The 26224-nt window shown below is 40.4% G+C and overlaps 1 protein-coding gene across 2 annotated transcripts in view; it reads right to left on the bottom strand.

Moving 5' to 3' along the window:
- Nucleotides 1-26224, bottom strand: part of THSD4 (thrombospondin type 1 domain containing 4) — a 302859-nt gene that overhangs the window by 208711 nt on the left and 67924 nt on the right. For both annotated transcript variants that reach the window (XM_063346574.1, XM_063346575.1), the window contains exon 7: nucleotides 17483-17585. In XM_063346574.1, the coding sequence (XP_063202644.1) occupies nucleotides 17483-17585 (103 nt within the window). The remainder of the gene's footprint in view (nucleotides 1-17482; nucleotides 17586-26224) is intronic.

The following is a 26224-nucleotide window of genomic DNA, read 5'->3' as shown; positions in this document are numbered from 1 at the left end:
ACAGCCAGGATCTGTTCCAGCCCTGAGCTGGTTTTCCCTGGAGCAAACCCACAGGGCCAGCTCCATCAGACCTGCACAGCCCCACGTCCCCCCTGGGCACACCTGCATGGCACCTCGGAGCGGGGCTCTGCCCAGCACCCTGCGCTGGCCCCGGCCTGCCCAGAAGGAAAGCAATCCCCAGGTCTTCACATCGCACCACATTACCCCACCCGAGAACAGCTACTGTGATAGGAAAACACACTGGGGTTTGCTTCTGTTCCGGTTTTTGGATTTCAAGTAGCTAGCACAACACTTCTTTGCCATTACTATGCATAGATGTTTGTAGGTTTCTTTGCAAAGTTCTGTATTCTTTAGACTCCACGCACCTTTTTATCCAATTTTAACTTTTAACAGAAAGCATCATGCCCAGTAGTAGCTTAATGTTTCCATGACAAAATTTCATAATGAAGACTTGATGTTTCTCAGACTTACTGGCACAGTTAAAATTAAAAAGAAAAAACAACATTTTAAAATGGGATATTTCAATATTTTCCAATCTCACAGTGCTAACAATGCAGATATCTTCCAGAGAAATCTTGTGCTTTGCAAGTAAAGCAGAATGCCCTAGCCCACATTTTGTCAATATACCTCCCAAATTACATAAGTAAAAAACCTTTTATATTACGTTTATACAACTCTGAGGCAGTTTAAAGTCTATCTTCAACCTTCTAATACCAAAATGCACCAGAGCCACTTCAGACCACATCTCTCTTTCAGTGCAGTAATGGATATCCAGAGGTAAGAGGGGAAATAACAAATCAGAAAAGTGTAACACTCCCTTCAAGGTTTTTTCTTAATTCATTATAAATGACTATTTTATCATTCTTGACTACCTAAAGCAATTCTGCATTGTCAATATATGTAAAAGCAGGAGAAACTAATTCCCATTCAGGCGGCTAGTGACAGCAGCGCCGGGGTAGCCAGCCAGCGGGCACAGTGCCCTGGGCAGAGCTGGGGCAGTACCGCCGCATTTTGATAATGATTAAGATTCTTTAGGGTTAAAATCCTGCATGTTTTTTTTTGAAACTGAGTTCAAGGTGACTAACTGACTGGACCTTAAAAAATTTAGAATAAAAATACTCCCACAGAAACCAACACCAAGCCCATAGAAAGAGAAGGCACTGGTCACTGTCACACAACGGGATGGTGTAACGCATTGCTATACAAAGAAGGAACAAGTCTTCACTCGGCTCTTGCACAACAATAATTTCACCGGGAAACTGTAAATTCAGTACCTGCACTGCTATATATATATTATATTTTCTGCATATTTCTCAATCTGGTTAAAATCACAGTGGACTCATTCAATTGACATTTCCCCATTGTTTCCAAAAATCAAATTCTGTGAAAACTGAAATCTTCCCTCGGAACATGTTGATTTTGCTGAAAATGGACAGAGGGAAGTCAAAACCACTTCCACTTCCTTGTTTAATTTCAATGCTGAAATATTTTAGTCTATTGAATTTTCTTTTTTTTAACTGAAATGCCAATAATACCACAATCATACTTATATTTTTAAGTTTTGACAATACTGACCCCAAATAATTTGATACTTAAAAAATGTTTTGTATTCCTGGAAAATGTTCCCATTTTCAGTTTTTGTTCACACTTGGAATGGAAGCAAGCAGTCACAATGTTAACACTGCACCAACACCAAGCGACCCTTTTCCTAAGACATGCACAGAAGAAACTGGTATAGTCAAAAAGTAGACAAATGATAAGTATCATTACAACTCCTGCCAAGTTTTACGTAAACATTGAGCTGTTGTTTGTTTACAGATGCCTTAGCTCTTGTCAATAATGTTAAAGCACCCTATGTGCACTACAGAGAGCCCCATGAGATATGAAAAGGACATGGACATGTTGTAACAGGTCCAGAGGAGGTCACGAAGATGACCAGAGGGGCTGGAGCCCCTCTGCTATGAGGACAGGCTGAGAGAGTTGGGGTTGTTCAGCCTGGAGAAGAGAAGGCTCTGAGGAGACCTTAGAGCCCCTTCCAGTCCCTAAAGTGGACCTACAGGAAAGCTGGGGAGGGACTCTGTATCAGGGAGTGGAGAGATAGGACACGGGGCAACGGTTTTAAACTAAAGGTGGGTAGATTTAGATTGGATATCAGGAAGAAATTCTTTACTGTGAGGGTGGTGAGGCACTGGCGCGGGCTGCCCAGAGAAGCTGTGGATGCCCCATCCCTGGAGGTGTTCAAGGCCAGGCTGGATGGGGCTTGGAGCAACCTGGTCTAGTGGGAGATGTCCCTGCCCAGGGCAGGGGGGTTGGAACTAGATGGTCTTTAAGGTCCCTTGCAATCCAAACCTTTCTATGATTCTGTGAAAAAGGGCATTTAAAACTGAGTTTTAGAGTCAGGATTTGGAAACAGAAAGATCAACTAACTTTCTCACTGTTAGGAAACCTATGCAAGCCAGAAGCCTTGCTGTGCATCCTCCTTGCAGTTCCATCAGCGCCTTAATCCACCAGCGCCGGGCACAGGTCTGTGAGCCCAGGGCCAGCAGCAGGCAGTGCCCGCGGCAGAGCCACGCTCGGTGCCTTGGCTGCGCTTCCACTGCGGCGGCTGACCAACGGCACGGGCTGGATGCTGACTCTTAGCAGCATCGTTGGGGGAACTTGAAATTATTAAGCAGATGTTCTGCAACGTAACTGGGAGCTTGTTTTTGCTCTAATGAGATACGGTATTTATTACAATGAAGGAAATTGCTTGCGGATTTGCTGTAATGCATTTTACATACACTGGGTTACATTTATATTGGAGTAATGAAAAAAAAAGTACAGTAAAAGTCTATATTACTTTTCAGATCTGATGATGTCACCAGACTCATATTATTATATTTGAAAAAAAAGATCAGGCTCAACTTTTTGAGGTCTGTTTCTGTTTTTGTACTTGATATCCACCTCAGTGGTGTAATGGATCCAAACAGTTCGCTCTTTGGGATCTCTCTCCAGAGGGATCATTGCACAGTTTCAGCAGAACCAACCATAGTGAGCTTCACCTCAGCATTTTTAGGCCTCTCACCAAAATTATTCAGAAGCAGATCTCCTTTTTTTGCAGATATATAAGCAAATTTAATGCACAGTTTCTCTGGCTCTTTCAAACTTGATCTTAAATTCGTGGCATTTGGATTTAAATCCAGAGTTACACTGTGCAATATGGAAAGCAAATTAACAAATTCACAAGTTGACTCTGTGGACAAATGCCAGAGATTTGTATCTATCTGGGTGTAAGAGGGAGGACTGATCCAGAAAAAGATTAGCAAGAATTGTGTCTCCTTTGTAAAAGACCTCAAACTGTGGCTTAGATATTTATTATGCGCCGTGCTTATAAAACTTCCAAGATGTCTAATGGAAACAGAGCACAATAGAAGCCAGTTCTGCTTTTCATTTTATATACTACCACTGGGAATCTCTCTTCTGATGTTCATCCATGTTATAAGCTTTTCTTTCACAGTGGGTAAGATTTTCCTTGCTTTGAAAAATAGTAATTCGTCATAACAAGAAGGAATATCAAGCGTATATAAATGCCAGTCTAACTACTTACGCTGGCTAAATTGGCAAAATCTTTTTAATTCCCTTCATAACACTCAGCACTACCAAAATCCTCCATTCAAAACATTAAGAGAATACTCCAGAAACACAGGAATGCCTATATTTAAATAATAATGTGCAGCACAGGCATCCACGTTCATATTAATAAGTAACCTCATTTTTCTAGCAAACAGTTACATCAATGAGAGCTGTAAACTCTGTGCTCCTTTGAAATGCTGGGAGATGGGGTTGGAAATTGTCAATCTGAGGGCTCTTAAAGGAATGCCACATTAAAAAATAGGCTATAATACTTAATCCTTATGAACCCTCTGTAGCAGTTTATCTTTACAACCTCCCATCCCTCCCCCACTCTTAAAAGTCTTGCTCAGAGTCTCCAGCCCGAGCTTGGCAAGTCCCAGGACCCAGCTCAAACCTCGCAGGCTTTTACCTTCTACTGCCAAAGAAAAGACAGTCTTCTCACTCATAGCCCACAGAAAGAGGTTTTATCAGAATAAGGGAGGCTTAAGCAAATGACTTTGGCCTCGTGTTTGCCACAGGTTAGAAGTATGGCTATTACACACCTGCGATTACGGCCTTACCCGAGGGCACCTGGATTTGCCAGTTTGGGCAGAAATTGCTCACGCTTTAAGCGCCCTACACCATGCTTAAATGTCAATCACCAACAAGCCACCTACTATTAAAACACAGCAGCAAAAGACTCGCCAGCTCTGAAACCTGACATCCCCTGTACTTGCGCAGGATTCCTGAACTCTTCACCTAGCCACCACTTCTGGACTTGGGAACTCACACCACACTGCTACTGATAACTATGACCAAAGCTTCTGGCACCATGTGTAGACTGACCCAAACCTCCGTTTCGGAACTGATCAGTTAAAATTAAAACATTTATAAAGCTAATCAGGTAAAATCCACAAATTTCACCAGAACAACAACTGGTGCATCTACCTTTTCTGTATATGTAGGTGTTAATTTCTAAAATCTGCACAATGCCATAGAAATTACATTAAGAAAATAGAATTTTGCGCTTAAATATTCCAAAAAGAGAAAGAGCAAGTTCTACTGCGGAGAGTGCGCAGTTTTTGAGTACATAAATGGAAACTGTGAACATAAATGTTTAGATTCACATCTGACTCCCTCTGAAATTCATGTTATCTTTCCTTTTGTATCAGCTGATACTGGAACAGGCTCAAAATGAACAAACCATAAATGAAAAGTATCTTTATAAGTAATTCTTTCAACATAATGAAAAATACTTGTAAGAAACCAGTCTCCCAAAGTAGATGGGAAAGAGCCTGTACTTACTAGGACCCCTTTTATCATTCGTTTCTCCAAGGGTTACTTTCAGCGTTTGGAGTTAGGAATACATATATTATTTTGATTTTTTAGGACAACTGTTAATACTTAAAAGGTTCAACAGTAAAATAAATGTTTCATTTTGTAGTCACAATTTTAATTGCTCAGGAACACATACAGTGAAACAAAAGGCAGAGCTATTTTGGGGAGGGGTGAAGAAGGAAATAATTTGGTCTCTGAGATGGTCTAAACCCTTTCGTTGCGTACTTGGAATTCTTCAGAGAATGAAAGAAAACTCAATCCCACATTTATGTGCTGCTGCTCTCCAAGTCCCTGCCCATACACGCACCCAACAGAACCGGGCCCAGACCCAGCAGAAGCTCCTCACACCTCTGAACAGTCGGGACCGCAGGGGACTCTCTGAACCGAGTCATCTTTTTTCAAGGAAACTGAAAATTTCTACTGAGGTCCTGAGCCTTCGTGGGATTAGGTACATACCAATTCCCTGAATACACGGAAATTTGGATGTTATCAATCTGCAATAAAGTTTTCAGGATCAGTCCTCAGTTCTGATCACTTTTTTAGCTACACGGTGAATTTTCTTCTCAGTGACCTCAGCCAAAAGCCACTGAAGTGAATGGGAAAAACTCCAACTAACCTCAATAATTCTTGGACCATTAGGACCTATAAAAAGTCTCATTTATATTGCCTTCCTTTAACTTCTGCAGCAACCTGACTGGGAGCTGCGCAGCCCGCTGCACACGCAGCACTGGACAATCACTGTTTGGACAATCACTGTTGACCGGACAAGTAGATAAATGTGAAAGCTTTCTTGAAATCAAACACGTGGAAAATATTATGAAAATACTTAAAACCTTTTGAAATGTATAATTGAATCAACAAAAACTATTTCCATGCATAAACTGAGGCAAAGACAGTAATTTTAAAAATCTAAGATAGCTTGATAAGTATCTTTCAGTAGGGACCCTCTTTTCTACTTTATTTATCAAACTCACTTTATGTATTTTCTCCCTATGTCTCACTTGTTCATTTATTTTCAGACATGAAAAGAATATTCACTGGTCATTTTTCAATTTTGCCTTCTAGGTTAACCAACCCACACTGCACAGAAGAGAGTGTGTAAAATCGAGAATATAAACTTGATTTAAAAAATTTAAAATTGTACAAGAAATGTGTTGAATAAATATTTCATACATTTAACAACAAAGATGGAACACACGTTGATAATCCGTTGTTTAATTGTTGCCCTGTTTATTCAATATTCCCCAAAGTCAACGTATAACAAGTTAAAAAGATTACACAGTCTTGACCTTACAGCTCTATTTTATTCTCCAGACTATTTCATGGATCTGGGAGACATGGCAGGATCACTGGGGTTTGTGCAAGAAGCGCACACCTGCAAATCACTGGAGCTCTAAGTCTTCCCTTATCCTAGTGCATTATACTACAAGAAATGGTTGTGCAGATCCGCATGACAAGGACTCCTAGGACTACAATCATAAAACTCACATAAAATACTTTCCTTGTGAAACTGTAAAATACATCTGTTCAGAGCATCCAAGCCTGCTTGTCTCTGTCTGCTACAAAAGGAATCTACCACCAACAAGAGCAGATTTATGAGAATTCAGACTAAGATTCATTTTTCATACCCCAAAAGAGGTACAGGGATGAGGATAGGATTCCCTCTTTATATTGGTGTTTTGTTATAAAGAAGCCAAAAGAAGGGAAAGATTTTGATCCAACTGCAAAGGCAAATTTTTGGAGTGTCATTTTGGCTCTGAAGCTTAACGGAGGACTTTTCCTGTTAACAACTGGAGTTGAAAAAATTAAAATATCATCTCAAAAAAGACTAAAGCATCCCAAAGCCTTTATTCTACATATGTACTTGTATACAGTAACCACACCAATGCAAACAGCACTAAAAAGTGTGAGAAAAGCTCCCTTTTGATAAGACAGTTGAGATACTTCATTTGCCCCCCTGTTGTCTCCCTTGTCTTGACAAACCCCACATACAAAAGGATCTGATGCAACAAAAGGAAATGGAGATACACAAAGATTAGAATCACAGAATGTGTTGGGTTGGAAGGGACCTGTAAAGGCCATCTAGGCCAACCCCCCTGCAGTCAGCAGGGACATCTTCAACTAGATCAGGCTGCTCAGAGCCTCATCCAGCCTGGCCTTGAATGTCTCCAGGGATGGGGCCTCCACCACCTCTCTCGGCAACCTGGGCCAGTGTCTCACCACCCTCAGTGTAAAGAACTTCTTCCTAACGTCTAATCTAAACCCACCCTGCTCTAGTTTAAAACCACTGCCCCTCGTCCTGTCGCTACATGCCCTTGCAAACAGCCCCTCCCCAGCTTTCCTGTGGGCCCCCCTCAGGTATTGGAAGGGGATCTGAGGTCTCCCCGGAGCCTTCTCTTCTCCAGGCTGAACAACCCCAGCTCTCTCAGCCTGTCTTCATAGAAGAGGTGCTCCAGCCCTTTGGTCATCTTCGTCGTCCTCCTCTGGACCTGCTCCAACAGGTCCATGTCCTTCTTATATTATAATTCTACCACTGTGTAACGCTGCCACACAACCCTTATTAGAACCGACAAAAAATAGGAATCGGCATTATCTTTATTTCCTAATTCATACATTGCAGACGTTTTGGCTCTGAGAAAGTTGTGCTTGACACAAGATCCATAAGAGAGGACACAGAAGATGGAGACGAACCCCTGAAATTGCCCGAGGCTCGTTAAATTCCATGGGCATCTTAATTTAAAGCAACCCTGCTCTATGCTAGTTTTCACTCCTGGATGATCATTTCCATAACCACACCCTCTGATTCCTAGTAGGAATCTGCTTCTAAGGTACTCCCATGCCCATCTCTATAGAACTCAGAATGCTCCCCAAATCAAAGGGATCCAAATCCTCAGTTGTCCACTTGCAGCAAGCTTCAGACTGCTCTGCACAGCCATTGGACACATGAAGCTATGTAAGGAATGTATATAAAAGGAGTGTAACAGATTACACTTTAATTAATTTCTGAATGTTGGGTGTCTGTATCTTGTTCCAAGGGCCACTAACAGGTAAAAATCTACTACGGAAATTCAGCAAAGATTTTGTTTACTCATTTTAAGAAGAAAGAATAAAATCAGAAAATATTACAGTGGAAAAAAGCTGGTTTTTTTTTTTTCAGTTGAAGTCATGAGTGTATGCATTTGCACGGCATTTCTCAGAGAGGCTTGCACAGTATCGGGTAGCGTGTGGATACTGCAGACATGAATACTCATCTGAGCCCAAGGAGGTCTTGCTGTTGGTAGCAAGTGGAGGGAGTCAATACAACTTTAATCAAGGTAGGCTTTAAAGGATCTATACCACTTGCTTGCCAAGTGCTTTGCAAAAATCAGATCTTCCTTCCACATTCTAGTCCAGCCTAACAATCTTCATTACCACACAATCTGGATACAATTTTCATTCTAAATCTGAGCCTGAAAGCCACAACATCCGTCCCTAACTTTCTGCTCACATCAAAGGAACTAAGCAATGTGCTTTGAAACAAGGGCATATTTCTTCCTGAGATGTTCCCCAACTCGCAATTAATGCAACTAGGCAGGTCAGATACTCTAAAATAAAGCAGAAAATATTGGTCACCTGGATACAGAAGACAATGTCTCTTCTACAGCAAAGCTAGGTTAAATTTATCTAAACCCCGTAAGATTAGGACAGATAATGGCTTGTCAGCTCATCTCCTTTCTCTCACTTTCCTGTCTTCTTAAAAATGCGTTCTGTTTACATGGTTTATGTTCAAGTCCACTTTGGAGTGTACTGAGTTTACTGCTGAATGATAACATTCAATGGATGTCATTTCCCATTTTCCTAAAGGCACTAAAAACCCTTTCCAATTCTTGAGGTTTGTCCAGGTGTCCATTTATAAACACCCAAATCTTCTTGTTTTCGTCCCTCTTAACTCATTTTCCCCTCCAAATAGCAAGTAGAAAAGTGGGGAAATTGAAGTATGCAGAACGAACTAGACATATTACAACATGCAGTGCACGTGGCCTATTACAGGGAAATGGATGACTTCATACATCAGAGTATGGTCCCTACTTAAAAGAGTACAGTTAAAAATACTTATGCATTATTATTTGAATTGTAACAAACCACAGAATCCCAGGTAAAAGCCAGGCTCTGATATTGCTAAACTTCTTACAAATGCAAATCAAAACATGTATATTAATAAAATTATATAGGAATAATAACTATAAAAGGTAAATTGCCATGTGGAAGCATTAGGTTTCCATATATGTAAGTATCTAAGCATTTTTTTATTAAAGCTTTCTATAGAAGTAGTTACATATTTCAGTAATACACAGGATATTTACAATTTCCAGGTCAAGCTCAACACAACAGATGTTCAGGAAGCAGATTTATTGATGAAGTCAAAGAAATGCCTCGGATACTTTAGTCCAGCCATACTTTTAAAGCTTTGCAAACTTCCATCTGCTTTCTCTTGTGATCCATTCACAAATCGGAAATAAATAAAGGGAAAAAAGGAATATAGTATAAATTAACTTCTTGTTCTACTGCATTTGAATAAATTCTAGTCTCCTAAGTGAGCAACATTTGTAAGAGATTTCAGCTTAAAATGAAATAGAATTTTCAGTAATGTATGAAAAATTGATACTTCTGATAGAATTTCCAATGAGTCTAAAGGAAATCAGAGCTAATATTCCACCAGAATTCACGGGGAATTGTATCCCTACAGTGCTTATGCTCCTGTCAATGATTTCAGGTATATGCTTTAGGATGTCTTGTCTTACACTAACGTGCGACTGGTTTGCTGTTCAGTTTAATGCTACTCATTTGCTGAGTAACTGTTCCTGAAACAGCTATAGATTAAGACTGATCCAACCTGAACGCAGCCCAACAGATAACAGAAAAGGCCAAGGAGAGTGAATAGCAGTCTGTTTCATCTGTCAACTCACACAGTAGTTGAAGACCTGAAGCCATCAGTTCTCATAAAATATAAAACAGGGCAAAGTTTTCACTAGATTTTTCCAAATTTATTTCCTAAATCTCAAATTATGCTAGATTATAACCACGAAGAAAAGTGCATGTGAAATCACATATGAACAGCACGTAGAAAGGAATTATATTGGGATAGTTGTTTAACGCTTATTTCAGTTGACAGGCATAGGCTTAGACTTTTGGTTTGCAGGAGGAAACTGAGACCAACTCCTGGACAGGTTTTTCTACGCACTTACTGCACACAAGGAAAACAAATCCCTTTGGGGTTTTTTGTGATGAGATATACGAATGTCAATTCTGTTATTACCTATCATTACAGAGGTGTGCACTATTTGAGTTGTAGCCAATCAACAAATCTATCCATTATATCTATTATATCTACCATCTATCCATTAGATTTGAAACCTCCCAAAACTCTGTCTGTTGCCTCTTTGATGAATCTGTCTGGCTACAGCATTTCACATAAAACAGGAATAAGAAACAAACAAACAAAAAGTTATAGAAAATACAGTACATGCAATTAAAGTACAAGCTTCAAGAACAACTACCCGCAAAATGGAATAAAATCAACCAAGATTTCTAACGTGTGGAGGCAAAAAAAGAAAAAGGCAGAGAAGTATGGTCTATTGCAATGAGAAATTAAGATTTCAAGCAGCTGCCTCATTGAAGATTCACCTTGCAGCTGGACAAACTGCAGCACAGCTGGATTTTTTCTTGAGATACTGTATATATACTCAAACACCTGTATGTTCACCAACTAGAAGTAACTTACTAGAGAAAGTACAAATAAAACAGAAAGACTTCTTCTCGTCCTTCAGATAAAAAATTATGTTGTCAAAGTCTTGCACATAAAACCAAGAGAATCCTAGTGCAGCACAGCATATCCTGAGCCATGAGGAATGGGTCATTACAAACCAGGAAAGGCCAGGAGTTCCTAAACTGGGACTCCGTTACCTTGGCTTGTCAAGGACTGCACGCCTCTCGCCAAGAAATCACAGGCATTCAGGGAACATACAGCAGGACCGACCTTACCAATCTTACACAAGGATGAATTCTCTGATTACTCTAAACTGAATTCCACCTCCAGTTACCACATAGAGATGACAGGAATGTTATGTTTCTCTGTATATATCAAACTTTACAATGCTTCTAGAATGGATTTATATTAAGATGATATGAAATCCAACAATGGACACTGAATGAACACTTGCACTAATAACGTGCATACAAACAATACAGATCTGTAATGATTTGTTTATACACATATCTCATAATTCTAACAGAAGAAAAAACAACACACTAAACCACTGAAACCAAATATATTCAGGATTGTCCCAGAACATTCATCAATTTGCAATTTTACACAACACTCAATAGGCCACATTTATATCTGGCCCCAAAACTTACTGCAAAATCATATGTACATTTGGTAACTGTATACAAATAGTCACATGTAATAGCAGAACGCTTGGAAGCAACATCTAGAAATCTGACAAGACAAGAGAAGTGTAACTTGTCCGAAGTTTGATGTTCATTTAGCAGACTTACAGACACTCACAGGAAGGGATGTCCTGAGGTTCGCTAGTTCTGGTGGATGATTTCTGCTGATCAACTGAATGGAAAATGCTCTACAAAACATCTAATTGATGAAACTTTAGAACTGAATAAATGGTTTCCTCACAAGTCTATATACCCTTGCCTGCACAAAGCCCAAGCAAATGAGCCAAAACCTCCCAAAACCCTGAAATATCGGCAGAACCACTCTGTACTTGCAGCTGGTTGTTGAGGACCTGTAGGCAGTGTCTGCACTGTCCTGGTAACTGTGCTCCTGGCACCAGCTCTCTGAAGGCAGCCCCCTCTGACTTCTGGGTACTCTGTTCCAGAAGTCCTTAATGCTATCATGATTTTTAAAAAACCAATCAGCTTTTCTTCCATTTTATAATTACTTAAATCATCTTAATCAGAGCTCATTCAGTGTCTTCAGACCCACCAATTACCAGCAGACTGCTGAAATTTCTTAACAACTTAACATCTTCAATTGGGCTACTGCATTTTGACCTGTTATGAGAAGCTATTTTGTCATTCAAAATAAGTGAAACCGGATGTTCCAGATCCAGCAACAACAAACATGAATAAATAAATGTAGCAGTCCTGCATTAGTCTTCAGTCTCTACCCTAATAGCAAAAATGAATTCAGTCTAAATTGTAAATGCCTCTTATCTGACACGAAGTACTGAAGTTGCAGTATTTGCTGGACACCTGTAGAAGTCATACATTTCATTTTCTTCAGAACTCATGTTTTTCACAGCTGTAGCTGGGAGACATCTATAGCTAGAAGTCAGGTTACTAGAAGGTTTTTTAAAACAGAAGTAAACTAATGAAGGATTTTACAGCCTGCACAGATCTACCTCTACAGCAAGTTCTCCTCTGGACACAACACGGGCTTCAGGATGGAGCGCTGAGAGAAAGAGCACTGTGAAGTCCAGCATGAAAAGCATACAGCCCAAATACCCTTCCATCCATTCCAAGTTTGGATCCTGATTCATTTCAAGTAAACAGAAGCCAGCTGAAATTGGAATGAACTCCGCCAGGCATTCCAGAGGTCCCCTTCCCTGGCTGACCCTGCAGAGCTGCCACTGGAGGTGCTGCCCCCAGCCAGCCCGCCCGCGGGGAGCGGGGAGCAGGGGCTTCCGTGCCAGCCCTCGGGCTCCAGCCACCATCTGCCAGCAGCAAACTCTTCAAACAGCTTTCAAGATCTAAGCGTGGCTCTGTTCCTAGAAACTCATCTGGCTTCATACAGTATTTTAAGCCAAAGACATCTCGACTCTACCAAGTGGAATGAAATCAACTGTACAGCCACCGCTATGATGATCCTTTAGCACGTTCTCATTCCCGTTACTACCTTTGTTAGCAAGCGTCCACTGAGCTCTAACACAAGCTACAGCTGCACATGTAAACGATAGAACAGTTTGGGTTGGAAGGGACCTTAAAGATCATCTAGTTCCAACCCCCTGCCATGGGCAGGTGTAAAATAACACATACATTGAGCAAGAATTCCTGCTCTCAGTGCGATGCAGGCAAATAAGCAGGTAAATAAGTGTGCTGCCCTGCAAACAAGAACATTCACCTCAAAGGGGAGCACTGAAACTAGAGCTGGTTTTCAACAAAAAGCAAACAAAAACATCATTTGAAATGCTTGGTCAAGTCTGCTTTTTTTTTTAAATTTTGCTCTAAAATAACAAAATGAAAAAAATCCAAAAAAGAAAACATTATAATTTCCATGAAAATTTTGCATTTCTTTTACTATGAGGGAATGGGGCAAAGTCTCAATATCTTTTAGGGGCAAACCACATCTGACTTTCAGTGGACCAGGCTCTGACTTGCAAAAACCTCTTTTTTTCTTTTTTTTTAAGAAAGTGAAATTGTCTCAGGAGAAAATGCTAAAACTTTGCAGTATTTTCCTGCTTGTAAATGGCTACGTTTAAAAGGAAGAAAAAAGCCAAGCCCCCAAAGAATACATTTTCAGCTATTTCAAGTTTTAGCCACTGGAGACGCAATCACAGCAACTCCTAGACTTGGAAGTCCTCCTCCACTGGCAAAGCCGGCAGAGGCAGCCCTACCGGGCTTGCCCAAGCAAGAGGGCCTGCAGCTGACCAGGATTTTCTGCAGTTGTTGATTTGAAAATACCATATTTGAAAATGTATTTTGGATGCATAAGACTATCCAGGCATCCTCCTGAAGGTGAAGTCTCAGACAGAGATTTTTCTGGAGAGGACTATATTTCTTCTTTAACCTTATACAGGATTTCTGACCAAAACAACCTGCAGTTGTCTCCCTTCTCTCAAAAAATGCAGTTATTCTTCACCGAGAGACTCCTGTGGTCAGATTCCCACTGAGTTATCCTTTTCAATGAGCCAATAGGTTTCCTCCTTTCAATAGGTTCCTTTCATACACCCATCAAAATATCGAAGACTTCAGATTATGAATTTTTCACCACAATTAAAAATAAAAGCTAGCTGAAATAAAGAGCTCAAATTAAAGAGTTCAGTTATCAGAATGATTAAACATTTATTGCTTCTTTAGCTTTAAACTTCCTTACAGGTTTTATGGTCATATCACGGTGATGTTTTCCCTCTGTCACAACTGGATCCTTCCTTTCAAATCCTGCCCTTAAAGTCACTATGTGCTATTGGTTCCCCAGCAGAAACTAGGGGGTTTTCATTAACTACTATAACTTCATAGGGTTTATAGTCCCTTTAATATAGCTTTTTTAATAAAGACAAAAGTTTGTGTTGGAGCAGCAGCAGATAAAACAGGGCTTAGAAATGCAGCTGCACCCAATCTGAACAAGGGAGAAATAAAAATATGTGTATTTTTAAAAAATAATAATAATTACACTTAACTCGCCATCAAGACAGGGCTGTAAATTATGGTTTAGCTGCCCTTATTGATCCAACATAAACACTAGACGCAAGCCGTGCTATGCAGGGGAGGGAAAAAGAAATGACTGTGGGATGTTTTAGATCCCCTGAGTCATCCCTCCTGGCACGGGGCAGGGTGAGTCAAAGCTGCTGTGCAGGAAGCAAAGAGATGGAGGTGGGCTGAGCTGGCTCAGCATTGGCGGCGTCTTGTCAATAGCAGTTTGAAAAGGGTTGCATCAAAGCTTATACATCGTAAGTCTTTGGGGCCGTGCTGGAGGAAAAGTCATCCTGTTCGCAGAATACGCCTTCAGCCATGTGCTTGCTGGGGTACCAACCTCTTTTTTTGTGCCTAAATGCATGGTACAAGGTGTCAAAGTTGTAGAGCTCTGAAACTTCCTTTTGGGCAACTTCACTGTTCTGAACGTGACTTTAATTAAAAGCATAGTATATACCAAATGTTCATGATTTAAGATAAAGAGGTATAGCTCTGCAAGTCTACACTCTACCCACAGCAGATAAAACCAGGACTGAGGCATGACTATATTAGAAACAAACATTATTAGATCAACTGGGAGTTAGATATGAACCTACCTGACCTGCACTGACTCACGTAGAGCTGTAAAAATAGGTAACATCAATTGCGGATCAAAGCTGCTCATCTAAAGGAACTAGAGAGGATGCTAGCATGCTAAGTACCCACGGAAACGTCCATTTCATAGAATCACAGAATGTGTTGGGTTGGAAGGCACCTCTAAAGGCCACCTAGGCCAACCCCCCTGCAGTCAGCAGGGACATCTTCAACTAGATCAGGCTGCTCAGAGCCTCATCCAGCCTGGCCTTGAATGTCTCCAGGGATGGGGCCTCCACCACCTCTCTCGGCAACCTGGGCCAGTGTCTCACCACCCTCAGTGTAAAGAACTTCTTCCTAATGTCTAATCTAAACCCACCCTGCTCTAGTTTAAAACCATTGCCCCTTGTCCTGTCACTACATGCCCTTGCAAACAGCCCCTCCCCAGCTTTCCTGTAGGCCCCCCTCAGGTACTGGAAGGCCGCTATAAGGTCTCCCCGGAGCCTTCTCTTCTCCAGGCTGAACAACCCCAGCTCTCTCAGCCTGTCCTCATAGCAGAGGTATAGGTATAGGAAAAAGGAACTTCACACATTTGGAACACCTCCTTGAATCCCCTGAAAAATAAACAGATGACAACTTCTAATACTTCCTTCAGCACATCTTTGGAAGGGTCTTTACTGTTACAAAATAAGGATTTTGCCTTTTTGCAACAAGCGTGAGGCACCAAACCCCAGCACTGGCTCAGAGAGCCATTCACCCAGCGCAGCCCAGCAAGGGCTTCCCCCGTCACCAGGAGCGGCACAGCGACAGCGGCACGTGCCCTGTGCCACTGAGGCACCCAGCTGCAGCCCCACACAGACACACTTTTCACTGCTTTCACTTCAAAACGTAGCACGAGGCTCTATACTACAGGGTAGACATGACCTCAGTCTATTACCAGCAAAAAATCACCAGTAGCTATCACCTGAATTTTCTCCTTCTAAACCTATTAGGATGAAGGGAAGGGGAATAAAAATACGAGAACCAGGAGGAATCCCTCCACCACGAAAGAAACTTTCCCATTCCTTTTCCAACTGTCTTATTGTGCCTCCCTTTTGAAGCCAGGAAAGCAACTTAGCATGATGAGTTAAAGACTGAAGTAAAGCATCCACAGAGTACTAATTGCCTCAGAGCACATCACCAACACTGACCATGTGCATAATCAGGTAAATCTTGCCACTGCATCAATTTTAGGACACACAGGGGCAGGGCATTGCCATAAAGATAAATCATAATATGTTTGAAGCCTTTATTTGTAGTGAAGTCTTCCAGCAAAGAGAAATCCCTGCAAACATGGACTGTAAGACATTAAAAGCCACGGCATAATATATTACTTCTACTTTAATCGTGTGGCATTGTATTTTATGTAGCTACTTACACAGAAGACAATAAAAGTCATATTCAAGAGACACTCAAAAATACAGGCAAATTCTCTTCCTTCTCAAATGCAGAAAGGATAAGTAAATGGGCCTATATCCTGCATTTTACAATTTTAAGGTGAGACCGTGCCTCCATTTGGAGGGGAGAGGTGGCACAGAGCGTGGCTCAGAGCACGCACAGCCGCTGGCAAAGGCCTCTGTGAGTAACGAAGTCATGGATGTGCTCTCCTCCTAGTGACTCTCACCAAGGGACAGAACAGCCTCAGAATACTGAACACAGCCAGTCCACAGTACGCATACATATTTCTCTATCATAAATCCTCTTTGCTCTTTGAAGTTTTCTAGAAAACAACTTTTAAAAAATGATAATTTAAAAAATAAGACAGGAACTAAATTCCTCTGAATCCAGAGACATATTTGAAGAATAAATTATTTACCCCATAAATAATCACGACTCTCAACTGAGGTGGGCCCAGCTCTTGTTTACAGAAAGAAAAACAAAATAAATAACTATTTCACAAAACAAGTTCCTGGAGAAAGGTTGTAACCCCCAACTGACTGAGATCTCCTCCTCCAAGGGTTAGGACTCGAGCTGGGTGGCAGACCTCTACTAGAGCTGCTGCTGCTTTGTGTTCCAGGACAACCAGTTCAACGTGCAGATGGGGAACTCCACAGCACAGGTATTCCTCCCACAGTCACCATCCTGACTGTCAAACATACCATTAGAAAACAGAAATTAGACAGCCAGAGAGACCTGAAATCAATGCATAAGGACCATGACTCACATGCTAAAATGGCATAAAAAAATTGGAACTCCATTTACTGAAATGGAGCCAGACTGAGCCTTTGTCATCGAAAGTAAATACGTAAGAAGATAGTTAACAGTGTAGTAGCTGAAAAACTGCTGCAACACTACACAGAGCCAATGGTATACCAGACAAAGCAGGACTTACATGCTTTTTTTCCTGTAAAACATAAGAGATATTGATGTGAGATTATCTACTTCTCTGCCCATGAACAAATGCAGCAGACAAACAGAGCAAAATGAGCAAGACACACACAGTCAAAGCCTGATGGCTTCCACTGGGTAAAAATCACATTCGCCTTTCCAAAACACATTCTGTATAATAATGCAAAGCCAAGTTGTCTTCCCTTACCTTCTGCAAAAGGTTCCCATTCATAAAATCGACCCATAAATGGCTTGTTATTGTATGATGCACATTGCACCTCTCTAATATTTCTGCTGCTTTCGGGACACATCTGTTTAAATAAAAAAACCAGTCACATTATAATCAACAGCAATGTTATTACTGCTTTCTTATTAATTCACTTTAGAAGGTTAATGAAGGCATTGCCAAATTCTTATCCAGATGAATGATATTAACATCTGGAGACTCCTTTTCTTTAAAACAGGTAACAACAGTCCGCTTTTAAGTAACAGTATCAAAAGTGCCTGTAGGAAAAAAATATTAATTTGTAGAGTTCATGGAGCAACAGTTCTATAAAAAAAAGCAAATTTTTTATTGAGCCATCATTTTCCTCAGCAAAAAGACGACACTCCAAGATAAATTCAATAAATTAGATCTGAATCATTTCCTTTCCACAACAGCTTCACATTTTTCATTATTAATTTTCTGGGCTCAGATTCAACAGTTGAAACACTTAACATACATGCTTCTATGACTTATTAAAAGCTGGCCACACCAGCTTCTTATTCTCATCCTCTGCTTCAATACCATGTTACCGCTTTTTCTTTTTTATTTCTACATGCTGCTATTACAGTCGTTGCATTACTCTGTATTTTAACACACACACAACCCCCTTTTTGGCAGACAAGCCTTGTTTAGATGTGAAGCAGATTCCAACAGTAAATACAAGTTAGATACTTAAATACTTAATTACTTCGTTCCGCCCATATCCTCACACTACAGCGGTTACAGAGACTACTCTGTGTGTGGGCACGCACAAAGATTTCTAGAAAAGGCTGGGGGTTAATCAGAACAATTTCTGCGCTTGGAGAAAACAGACAAGCTTTGGTCACAGATGCATTTTTTAGGTAGCCTTTAGATGATCAAAATGGGTATTAAAAACACTATTCAAGAACTATAGAAACCACTTGAAGAACCGGACTACAACAGCAGAGTATTTTTTGTACAGGAAACAGATTTCAAGGGAAAACTTGAGACAGTATTATATGAAAACAGCATTCCCAAATGTCTGTGTTTTTGAAGGGAACAGCAAGAGAATCAGTAAGAGCTCTTGTTGCAACTGCAAGGCAGTTCTCTTATATTTGTATATATTGGTCATTGCGGCGATAGCCAAACCAGAGGCCCCAGGGCACTTCTCACTTTGTGTCCACCATCTATAGATGAAGATGTTTGTAACTGGATCAGTGAGACAGACGTCACAGTCAAGAGTTTTCAAGTGGGCTATAAACCGTACCAAAGACAGCCTGGGGGAAGGTTCACGGACTACTTTATCTTCTCTTACAATCACGGTAACAAATCTTCTAGAATAAACACTGTTTCTGTGCAAACAGCCATCTGTGCTTTGTTCGCCCACCCTTCCGAGATCTCCAAGTACACTGAACTATTGTTTTCCTCAACAAACCCTCTAATAAAAAAAAAAAAATGCTTCCCTGAAAGTAGGACCATGAGCCACCAAACTACATTGGAAGGGTGGGACCAGAAGTCTTTCCAGTGCCAAATGCAGAAAGCAAAGCTCTATTCGCCCAAGGGAAACGCGCGCCCTTGCATCCATGACACAGCAGTGCAGCACAGGTCGCTCTGCCGCACCAGCCAACCCACCCAGGCCGGCAAGGTCACATTTTTTATGGAAACCCATTGTAGCACATATCCTAAAGGTGAAGGGATGGAACCTGAGCTGGCATAAATTAAGGTCACCACGTTAAATTACAGCAGAATGACATCAGTTTGCACCAGCAAAGACCCCAGCCTGAGGGGTTTCTTTTTGGAACGCTTTCCCCTTTTTTTTGGCACGCGTCTTCTGACAGTCTATTGTGAAGTTTTGTTGTTTCTTGTTTTTCCTTTCCTGAGCCTTGAGCTTGTGCTCTTGTGTACCAGTATTTCTGGCTCATAAACCATTTCCCGGACACCCCGTTCATACCAACTGCAGACAGCACATGAATAAAAAGATCAAAATATTCACTGCTGTTGCCAAAAAATAGTGACACCCACCCCTTCTAAGATCATTTTTATATAGCTACAATTTCTGTTTTTAAACTTACTGAAAGTTGCCCACGGGACAGAGCCCCATTGCTTTAAAGCAGGACAAAGGGTTGACAAATATGCTAAACTCTGAGGGGATCAAGCCAAAATCAGAAATAAAGGCTAACTCTGTAACGTCCCTGCTACTTTAAAAGTCCCAACTCAGTTGTCCCTCCTCCATTTCTTTCATTAAAGTTTAATTACAAAATAAAATACAATTTTGAGTAAAAATTTGAGAATGACCTGGTCTGCAAAACCTCTTTGCTTTATTCTTTATGCAGACTATACTCATTTTTGTTTTTAAATGTCTTTAAAAAAATATTTTCTGAAAGAGTTAACTACGAGGTGCAACTAGTCAAACTTACTTCAGTTTATGAATGACCAGTACTTAAAAGAGTTATACTACACTCTACATATATACTAGTTAACATTTACACATCTTTTATTAACCCCACTTAAATTCTTAATGCATAGCTGAACAAAACTACACTTTTACACCTCCTACTGCTCAGCCCCCCCCAAAATGAAATCCATGAGCCTTTCTCAGGAGAGCTTCGAGTGCCAGGCACTTTCTCTTGGCCTCCCTGGCTTTTCAGCTCATCTTTCAGGCAAAAATACAGTGTTATCACCAAAAGGAAAAAGCACGACCCTGCACAGTCAAAAGTGACACTTTAGCATGGGGGTTTATGTAGATCCTCATTTTTTGTTTATTCCCTGAGAGTACAACCAATTTTTTACACTTTTATTTAATTACTATTTCTGTCACAAACACACATAGCTTGACTATAAAACTCCAAAAAGACAGCAATGAGCATCTCTGGTGAGAATACGAAAACCCCAAAGCAAGCTCGTATTTACAATGTCCAACCCTTGCACCTTACAGAGTTCATCGCCGGCTCCCCTCCACGGCTGGGAGAGGCTGGAAGGGGAGGCAGGAGAAAGCCAGGCTTTCCACGGCCCCATCCCCGACGCAGGTCCTGCGACCTGCCCGACAAAGAGCAATTTGGCTTTAAAAGCAGGCATGTTGGCATGTTTACAGATGAAGAACATTCCCGTGGCTAGGCCAGAGCACTAGGATTTAAACAACCTGGATCTCTTTCCAAAATCTTCCAGGGGCTTTCAGAATGAACTTTGATAAAATATTTAGCGTTATCGTGTGATTCTCCCTGGGTCTCCCCTCAGTGACACGAGGGCATCAGGATCATGCTGCCTGGTAGGGACTTGAAAACAATTTTTTGGAAAACAAAACGTTGACTTTGATTCATTGTTTTGTTAACAACAGAGCTACAGTTTCATTTTTTCCTCAAAAACTTCATTTTGTTTTGTGATTACTGAGGGAGTTATCTAAAGTTTTTCACAGAGGTTTTGATATGAAAACAGGATGACCTCTTTGGACATTTGTAAAAAAAGAAATAAAATCTCCTTTTTAAACCAGGTCTGTGGAGGCCAGATCAGCAAAAAATATACATTGCATCTACTAAGATAAATCTCATACCCCATTGTGTAGAGGCAGATATAAATTATGTAGAAAACTATACTTTATGCTGGGAGAGGATTTTTTATTATTATAGCTGTGCATTATAAAATTAGAAAAAACATCTAGAATCCATAATTTTGTATGTTTTTAGATGATGTCCCTCCTATTTAAAATATGCTGCTTGAAAAAACCAATGCTGTAAATGAAGCACACGGGACTTTATTCAGCTAAGTACCTTCAACGTGCTGGACATTTTCATCCAAGGTAAGACGGTTCAGAGCTTCCAGGGCTGCGTTTTGAAGAGGCTGTTTCAATGAGTAGGACATCTCGGCCAGCGTCTCTTCCTGTCCTTTCAGATGTGGCCGCAGTGCTTCAGGCAAAATATTTTAAAAGTATCCCTTTGTGCTTTGGGGCCTCAGGCCAAATTTCTGCAAATGCACTGTGCCTGCAGTTGATAAGAACTTTGCACTTCTGAAACAGCAGCTTTATTTATGCCTCAATATCATCTGAACTATGCAGGTATGAAAGTATTCAGAAGGACAGCAGCACACAGCACTTCCTTTGTCATGTACCATTGCAGCTGTCTTAAAACGAGCTGCCAGTACAGCTAAGACTGTAAAACGAAGAAATTACCCTACTTGCTTTTTAGCTTTTGGGAAACATTTGAAAAGCAAAGGTTTTTCACAAATTGTTGACACTTTTGGTTAATTAATGAAGTGTTGGCGAACCACCAGAAAAGGATCAGCCTGGCAGCAGATGTGGGCTCAGGCTGGATGCACGCCTGCCATTAGCAACGCTCTTCCAAAGCTGCGCTGAGATAATGCACTTCTGGAAATGCAGAAATGGGCCATTTTGATCCTGTGAAACCACCTCTAAAGGTAATTAAAATACTGACTAAGATTTTTGGCACTGTTTCATTCTTGTGACCCACAGTAACTGGCAAACTCTTTTTCCAAGGCCCCATAGTCCTTCTGGATTCCCCAGGCTCAGGCATAATTCATAATTAATATCTTCTATGTGTGCAATACTATATATTAAATTAAGTCCAAGTAATCTAGTTGTACTGCAGTTTTCATTTCTGCAGTGGTTCTACCTAATCATACTAATCCTTTGACATTCCAGAGGATAAACACATCGCCAAAGAAAAATAATTAAAATACTTGTTTCTGAAACAGTAATCTGAAGAATCTTCTTTCATTTTCAGAACATACTCTTAGAAGTGGCATGTCCTTGCAATATGCACACTATATAAGTTCTAATTCTTTACACAACAATCTACCATGTCCGTGTCGGCAGTGAACTTCTGCCCTGAAGTGCTGGTGCCTTGCTCCTTCTGAAACCTACGCAAGTTCCACATCCATACCTGAAAGCCGAATCTGGGGTCCTTCAAATTTTAATTCTTCTGCTAAGTTGTTTCTCTTTGGATCACCAAGGACCATGCATGTCCCTATCAGCGTTACGTGGAATCAAGGCAACCTGCTTTTGTCTACATGAACACACTGAAAGACAGCAACACATCCATCTAAACTGCTGAAGATTCTTTTATTCCCCCAATGGTTCTCATTTTTAAAAAGGGTAACAGAACGTGAAGACAATTGTCTGCAAACTAAAAAAAGAAATAAGGTATATTAAATGTGTCTAGATAACTGTGGCACAAAATATCAGATTTTTTATTAAAATGGAATTGATGCTTCTGAAAAACCGAAACATGCAAGACACTTTAAAATGCATAAATTCCGTGAAGAACAGCTCTGCAGTAAAAATAGTGCTAGCCAGCTCTAGTTACAGTCCACAACCACAGACAGTACACCATAAATGTCTGGTTTGACATGGAATGAAAATTAACATCTGTGAACGCAGTGGTATCTGGACAGGTTTATGAGGAATGAGCACCTGTATTGCCAAAATCTCGGCACTTCCTCAAGCGATGAATTTACACCTACGTGTCTGTTGCAATGGAGATTAAGCTTCGTCATGACAGTCGTCATAAACTGCTAACTTTCTTTACGAACCAGAGAGAGATTCTGAAGTGATGTGAAGTCTAAGGGAGCAAGTAATACAGGATCGCAGCTTTTCTCTTTTTCAAGGGGCTGCCCGCCATAGATGGAAAAGACCTTAGACGCGTGCACAATACCAAATCATTATATTTCTGCCCCAATCACATTCAGCTGGCAACAAGCTTGTGTTTGGAACGAGGAAGATGGTTTGTGGCAGAGCTGCAGATCAGGGCGCCTGCCTTCCCCGAGGTAGGTGCTGGCTCCCACTGCCACGGGCAAGGGAACTGCTGCCACCTCAGCCTGGAAATTAAGAACCCCGTTTTCCATTAACAGTTTCAGCTTTGCACTGAGAAAGTCCTCTGAATTTAAACAGAAAAGTCTATGAAGTGTTACCCAAACCTAATCTTTATTAACTTTGCAATGTGTCAGACAAATAAGGCATTAATGCACAATGTGGCAAGTGCATTTATTACGCCCTTACATTTTTTTCCCTTCCATAGTACTTTACAGATGAAAACACAGTATGTCTAATGATGGGGAAGAAAGATCAACCAAACAGATGGAAAAAGAAGTATTTCTGCTTAACTTTACAGGTTTGTGGGGTTTTTTTAAATTTTCACTGGCAGATCCATGTGATTAGATTGAAATAACTTATTTTATTTAAGGTTTTCAACAACTTCTAAAAGATTCAAGTCCAGCTTTGGTTTTAAATAAAATGTTAGCCACTCTTCATCCCACAGAAAGCATCTACACTGATCTAATGTGCATGACTGGAAACATTTGGCACTAGAAGCTTAGGAGGGGCTCACCAAAAAGCTATAGTAGGAAAATTAACAGTACAGTTCCTCAGTAGTACCAAAAATGCGTCAAGGAAATCATCCATTTCTGTTTACTGCTAAAATTTTACAAATGCTATTCCAAAAAACCCCAACCAAACAACCAAAGAAAACCCAATCTGAGCAACAATAATTGGTTTCTACAACATCTAAGCTTAGTAATTAGAAACTGGAAGACAAACACTGAAAACAGACCATGCTGGAACAGATTATCATCTGGTGTAAGCGATACGCAAGTATGCTGTGGAAGTCAGAGCTATGTCAACTCACACCTGCCAACCATCGAGTCGGTTGACTGTTGTTAGTCTTTTTTTGATCCAGCAAAAGACCAGATGACTATCAACTCATTCCAAAACCCTTTCTTTTTTCAAAATATAGTTACTATTTTACTGTCCCAAGTTTCTTTTAGTGCCCAGTTCCTGAGCAAAGAAGTACTTCAGTACCGAGACTGGAGCGCGCGCAGGATATTCTTTACATGATCCCAATCGAGCATCAAAAGCTTGGCATTTGCAACAGAAATCATAACTACTTTGTACAGCGGCCATTCTCAGTCTCAGCAGTGGTATCACTTTTCTCTATAAATAGGCTGCATCAAGAAATCCACTAAATACAAGAATCCCTCCATTCAAATATCTATTTATAGAAACACTACATAATGCTCAAGGTGCTTAAACTGCACACTGTTGCCTCGTTTAACGGGAAATCGACGAAAAGTTATTTGCATTTGACACAACCTGGCTCAAAGTCTGAAAAACGCCTTAACGTGGAAGCTTTCAGCCTTGATGCAGATCCGGTGTCTCATCTGCCTACATTGTTCAAATACATCTGAAAAACAGAGCATGTTTTAAGAGGCCTCCTCAGAAAATGTGAGGTTTATGTACTAAGGCCTGTTGCTTTAATATAATAGTCGCAGCATTCTTTATACTAGAAACATCAGTCACTCCAAACCCCTTTTTGAAAGGCACAATCAACATCAGCTTTGAAAGACCCTGAGACAAACTCATACTTGATGCAACTCCAGTGAAAGCAACAGACTTAAAGCAAAGATGATAGATCTAGATCTCGTAGTTTGTAGAAAATTACTCCAATGTGATAAAACATCTACTCTGGGGTTTCCAGCACTATTTTATTTCATTTTTAGAAATCATTGTTCTTTCTGGGGGTGCAGTCTTTACATCACAGAGGTTTCACTACTTTATGCTTTTATTCTACCAGCTTCATCAGAACGTGGGAATAATCCTCTACCAGTTTTCTACACAGAAGCCTAATCAATTTAAATGGAAATTCAATTGCATGCATTCCATTTAAATGACTGGCCTTTGTGTGGGAGGAGGGACTACCGAAATGGTTCCAGCAGAAGGGCTGAAAGTTCAGGAAAGTTTCTCATTTGTATTACCATGATATTCCACTTTTTTAATTAAAAATTCTTATTACAGCAATAATCACAATGTTCTTAGAGAAGGATCTCTAAGTGACAATCAGGCAACAGAAATGTTTATGCAGCGTTATATGAGGCAGAAATGTACAGGAACAAATGTACAGATGTTACTACATCTAGGGTGAATTCTGGTAAGTCTATTGAGAGAATGCATTTTGCTCTTTTTTGGTTAAAAAAAAAAAAGACCTACAATATGGAACAATTAGTTTTCCACAAAAAGCGAAGAGTTGTAGACCACTGTAAATATAGCTTAAAAATTACTGTAAGTTTGCAGGAGCCAAGTGTAACAGAAATTACAGCATTTTTCATATTTTAGAGTTCTTGTTCCCATCAAAAATTAGTTTCTGATACAACACACACACTGTTTCTGCAATATGTTCTTTCTTCCTAGGTCATACTACTTAAAAAAAAAAAAAAAAAGCACCTTAAACTAGCAGATTCGTGTCCCATCTTTTACAATGCTTTGGCACCGCTACAGCTGGTAGCACTGTCTGTTTACTTATGAGTTCATCAAACTTTAACCCTTCAGACTAAAACTTTCCACTCCTGGTATCTGTCTTAGTCTCATTTTTTTGACTGAAGTATTTCATCCAAGAATGAGTCTGAAGGAAAACAAGAGGGGCAGAAGCATTTTATTTTTTTTCCATGCTTCAAATATTCTGATAATTTTTTTTTCAAAATGTAAGTGCCTGTTTTATTTTAATGAGTGAAATTAAGTCAGCCAGGAAAGTGGGGTTTTGTCAAGAATGCATCCTCTGCCTTTTATATGGAAATCTACCATATAAAAGCTACCAAATGTAGCCAGGCCACAAGATTTTGAAAAAAATTCTGATAATCATACTTTGTACACGTTCAGTCAAAACCTGTTCAAGTTTTGCAGCTGAACTACTGGAACAATCTGTTTACAAGGAGCGTGTTCCACAT

This window comes from Chroicocephalus ridibundus, chromosome 9 (assembly GCF_963924245.1).
Source record: "Chroicocephalus ridibundus chromosome 9, bChrRid1.1, whole genome shotgun sequence".
NCBI lineage: Eukaryota > Metazoa > Chordata > Aves > Charadriiformes > Laridae > Chroicocephalus > Chroicocephalus ridibundus.
This window is presented reverse-complemented; position numbering and strand designations above follow the sequence as displayed.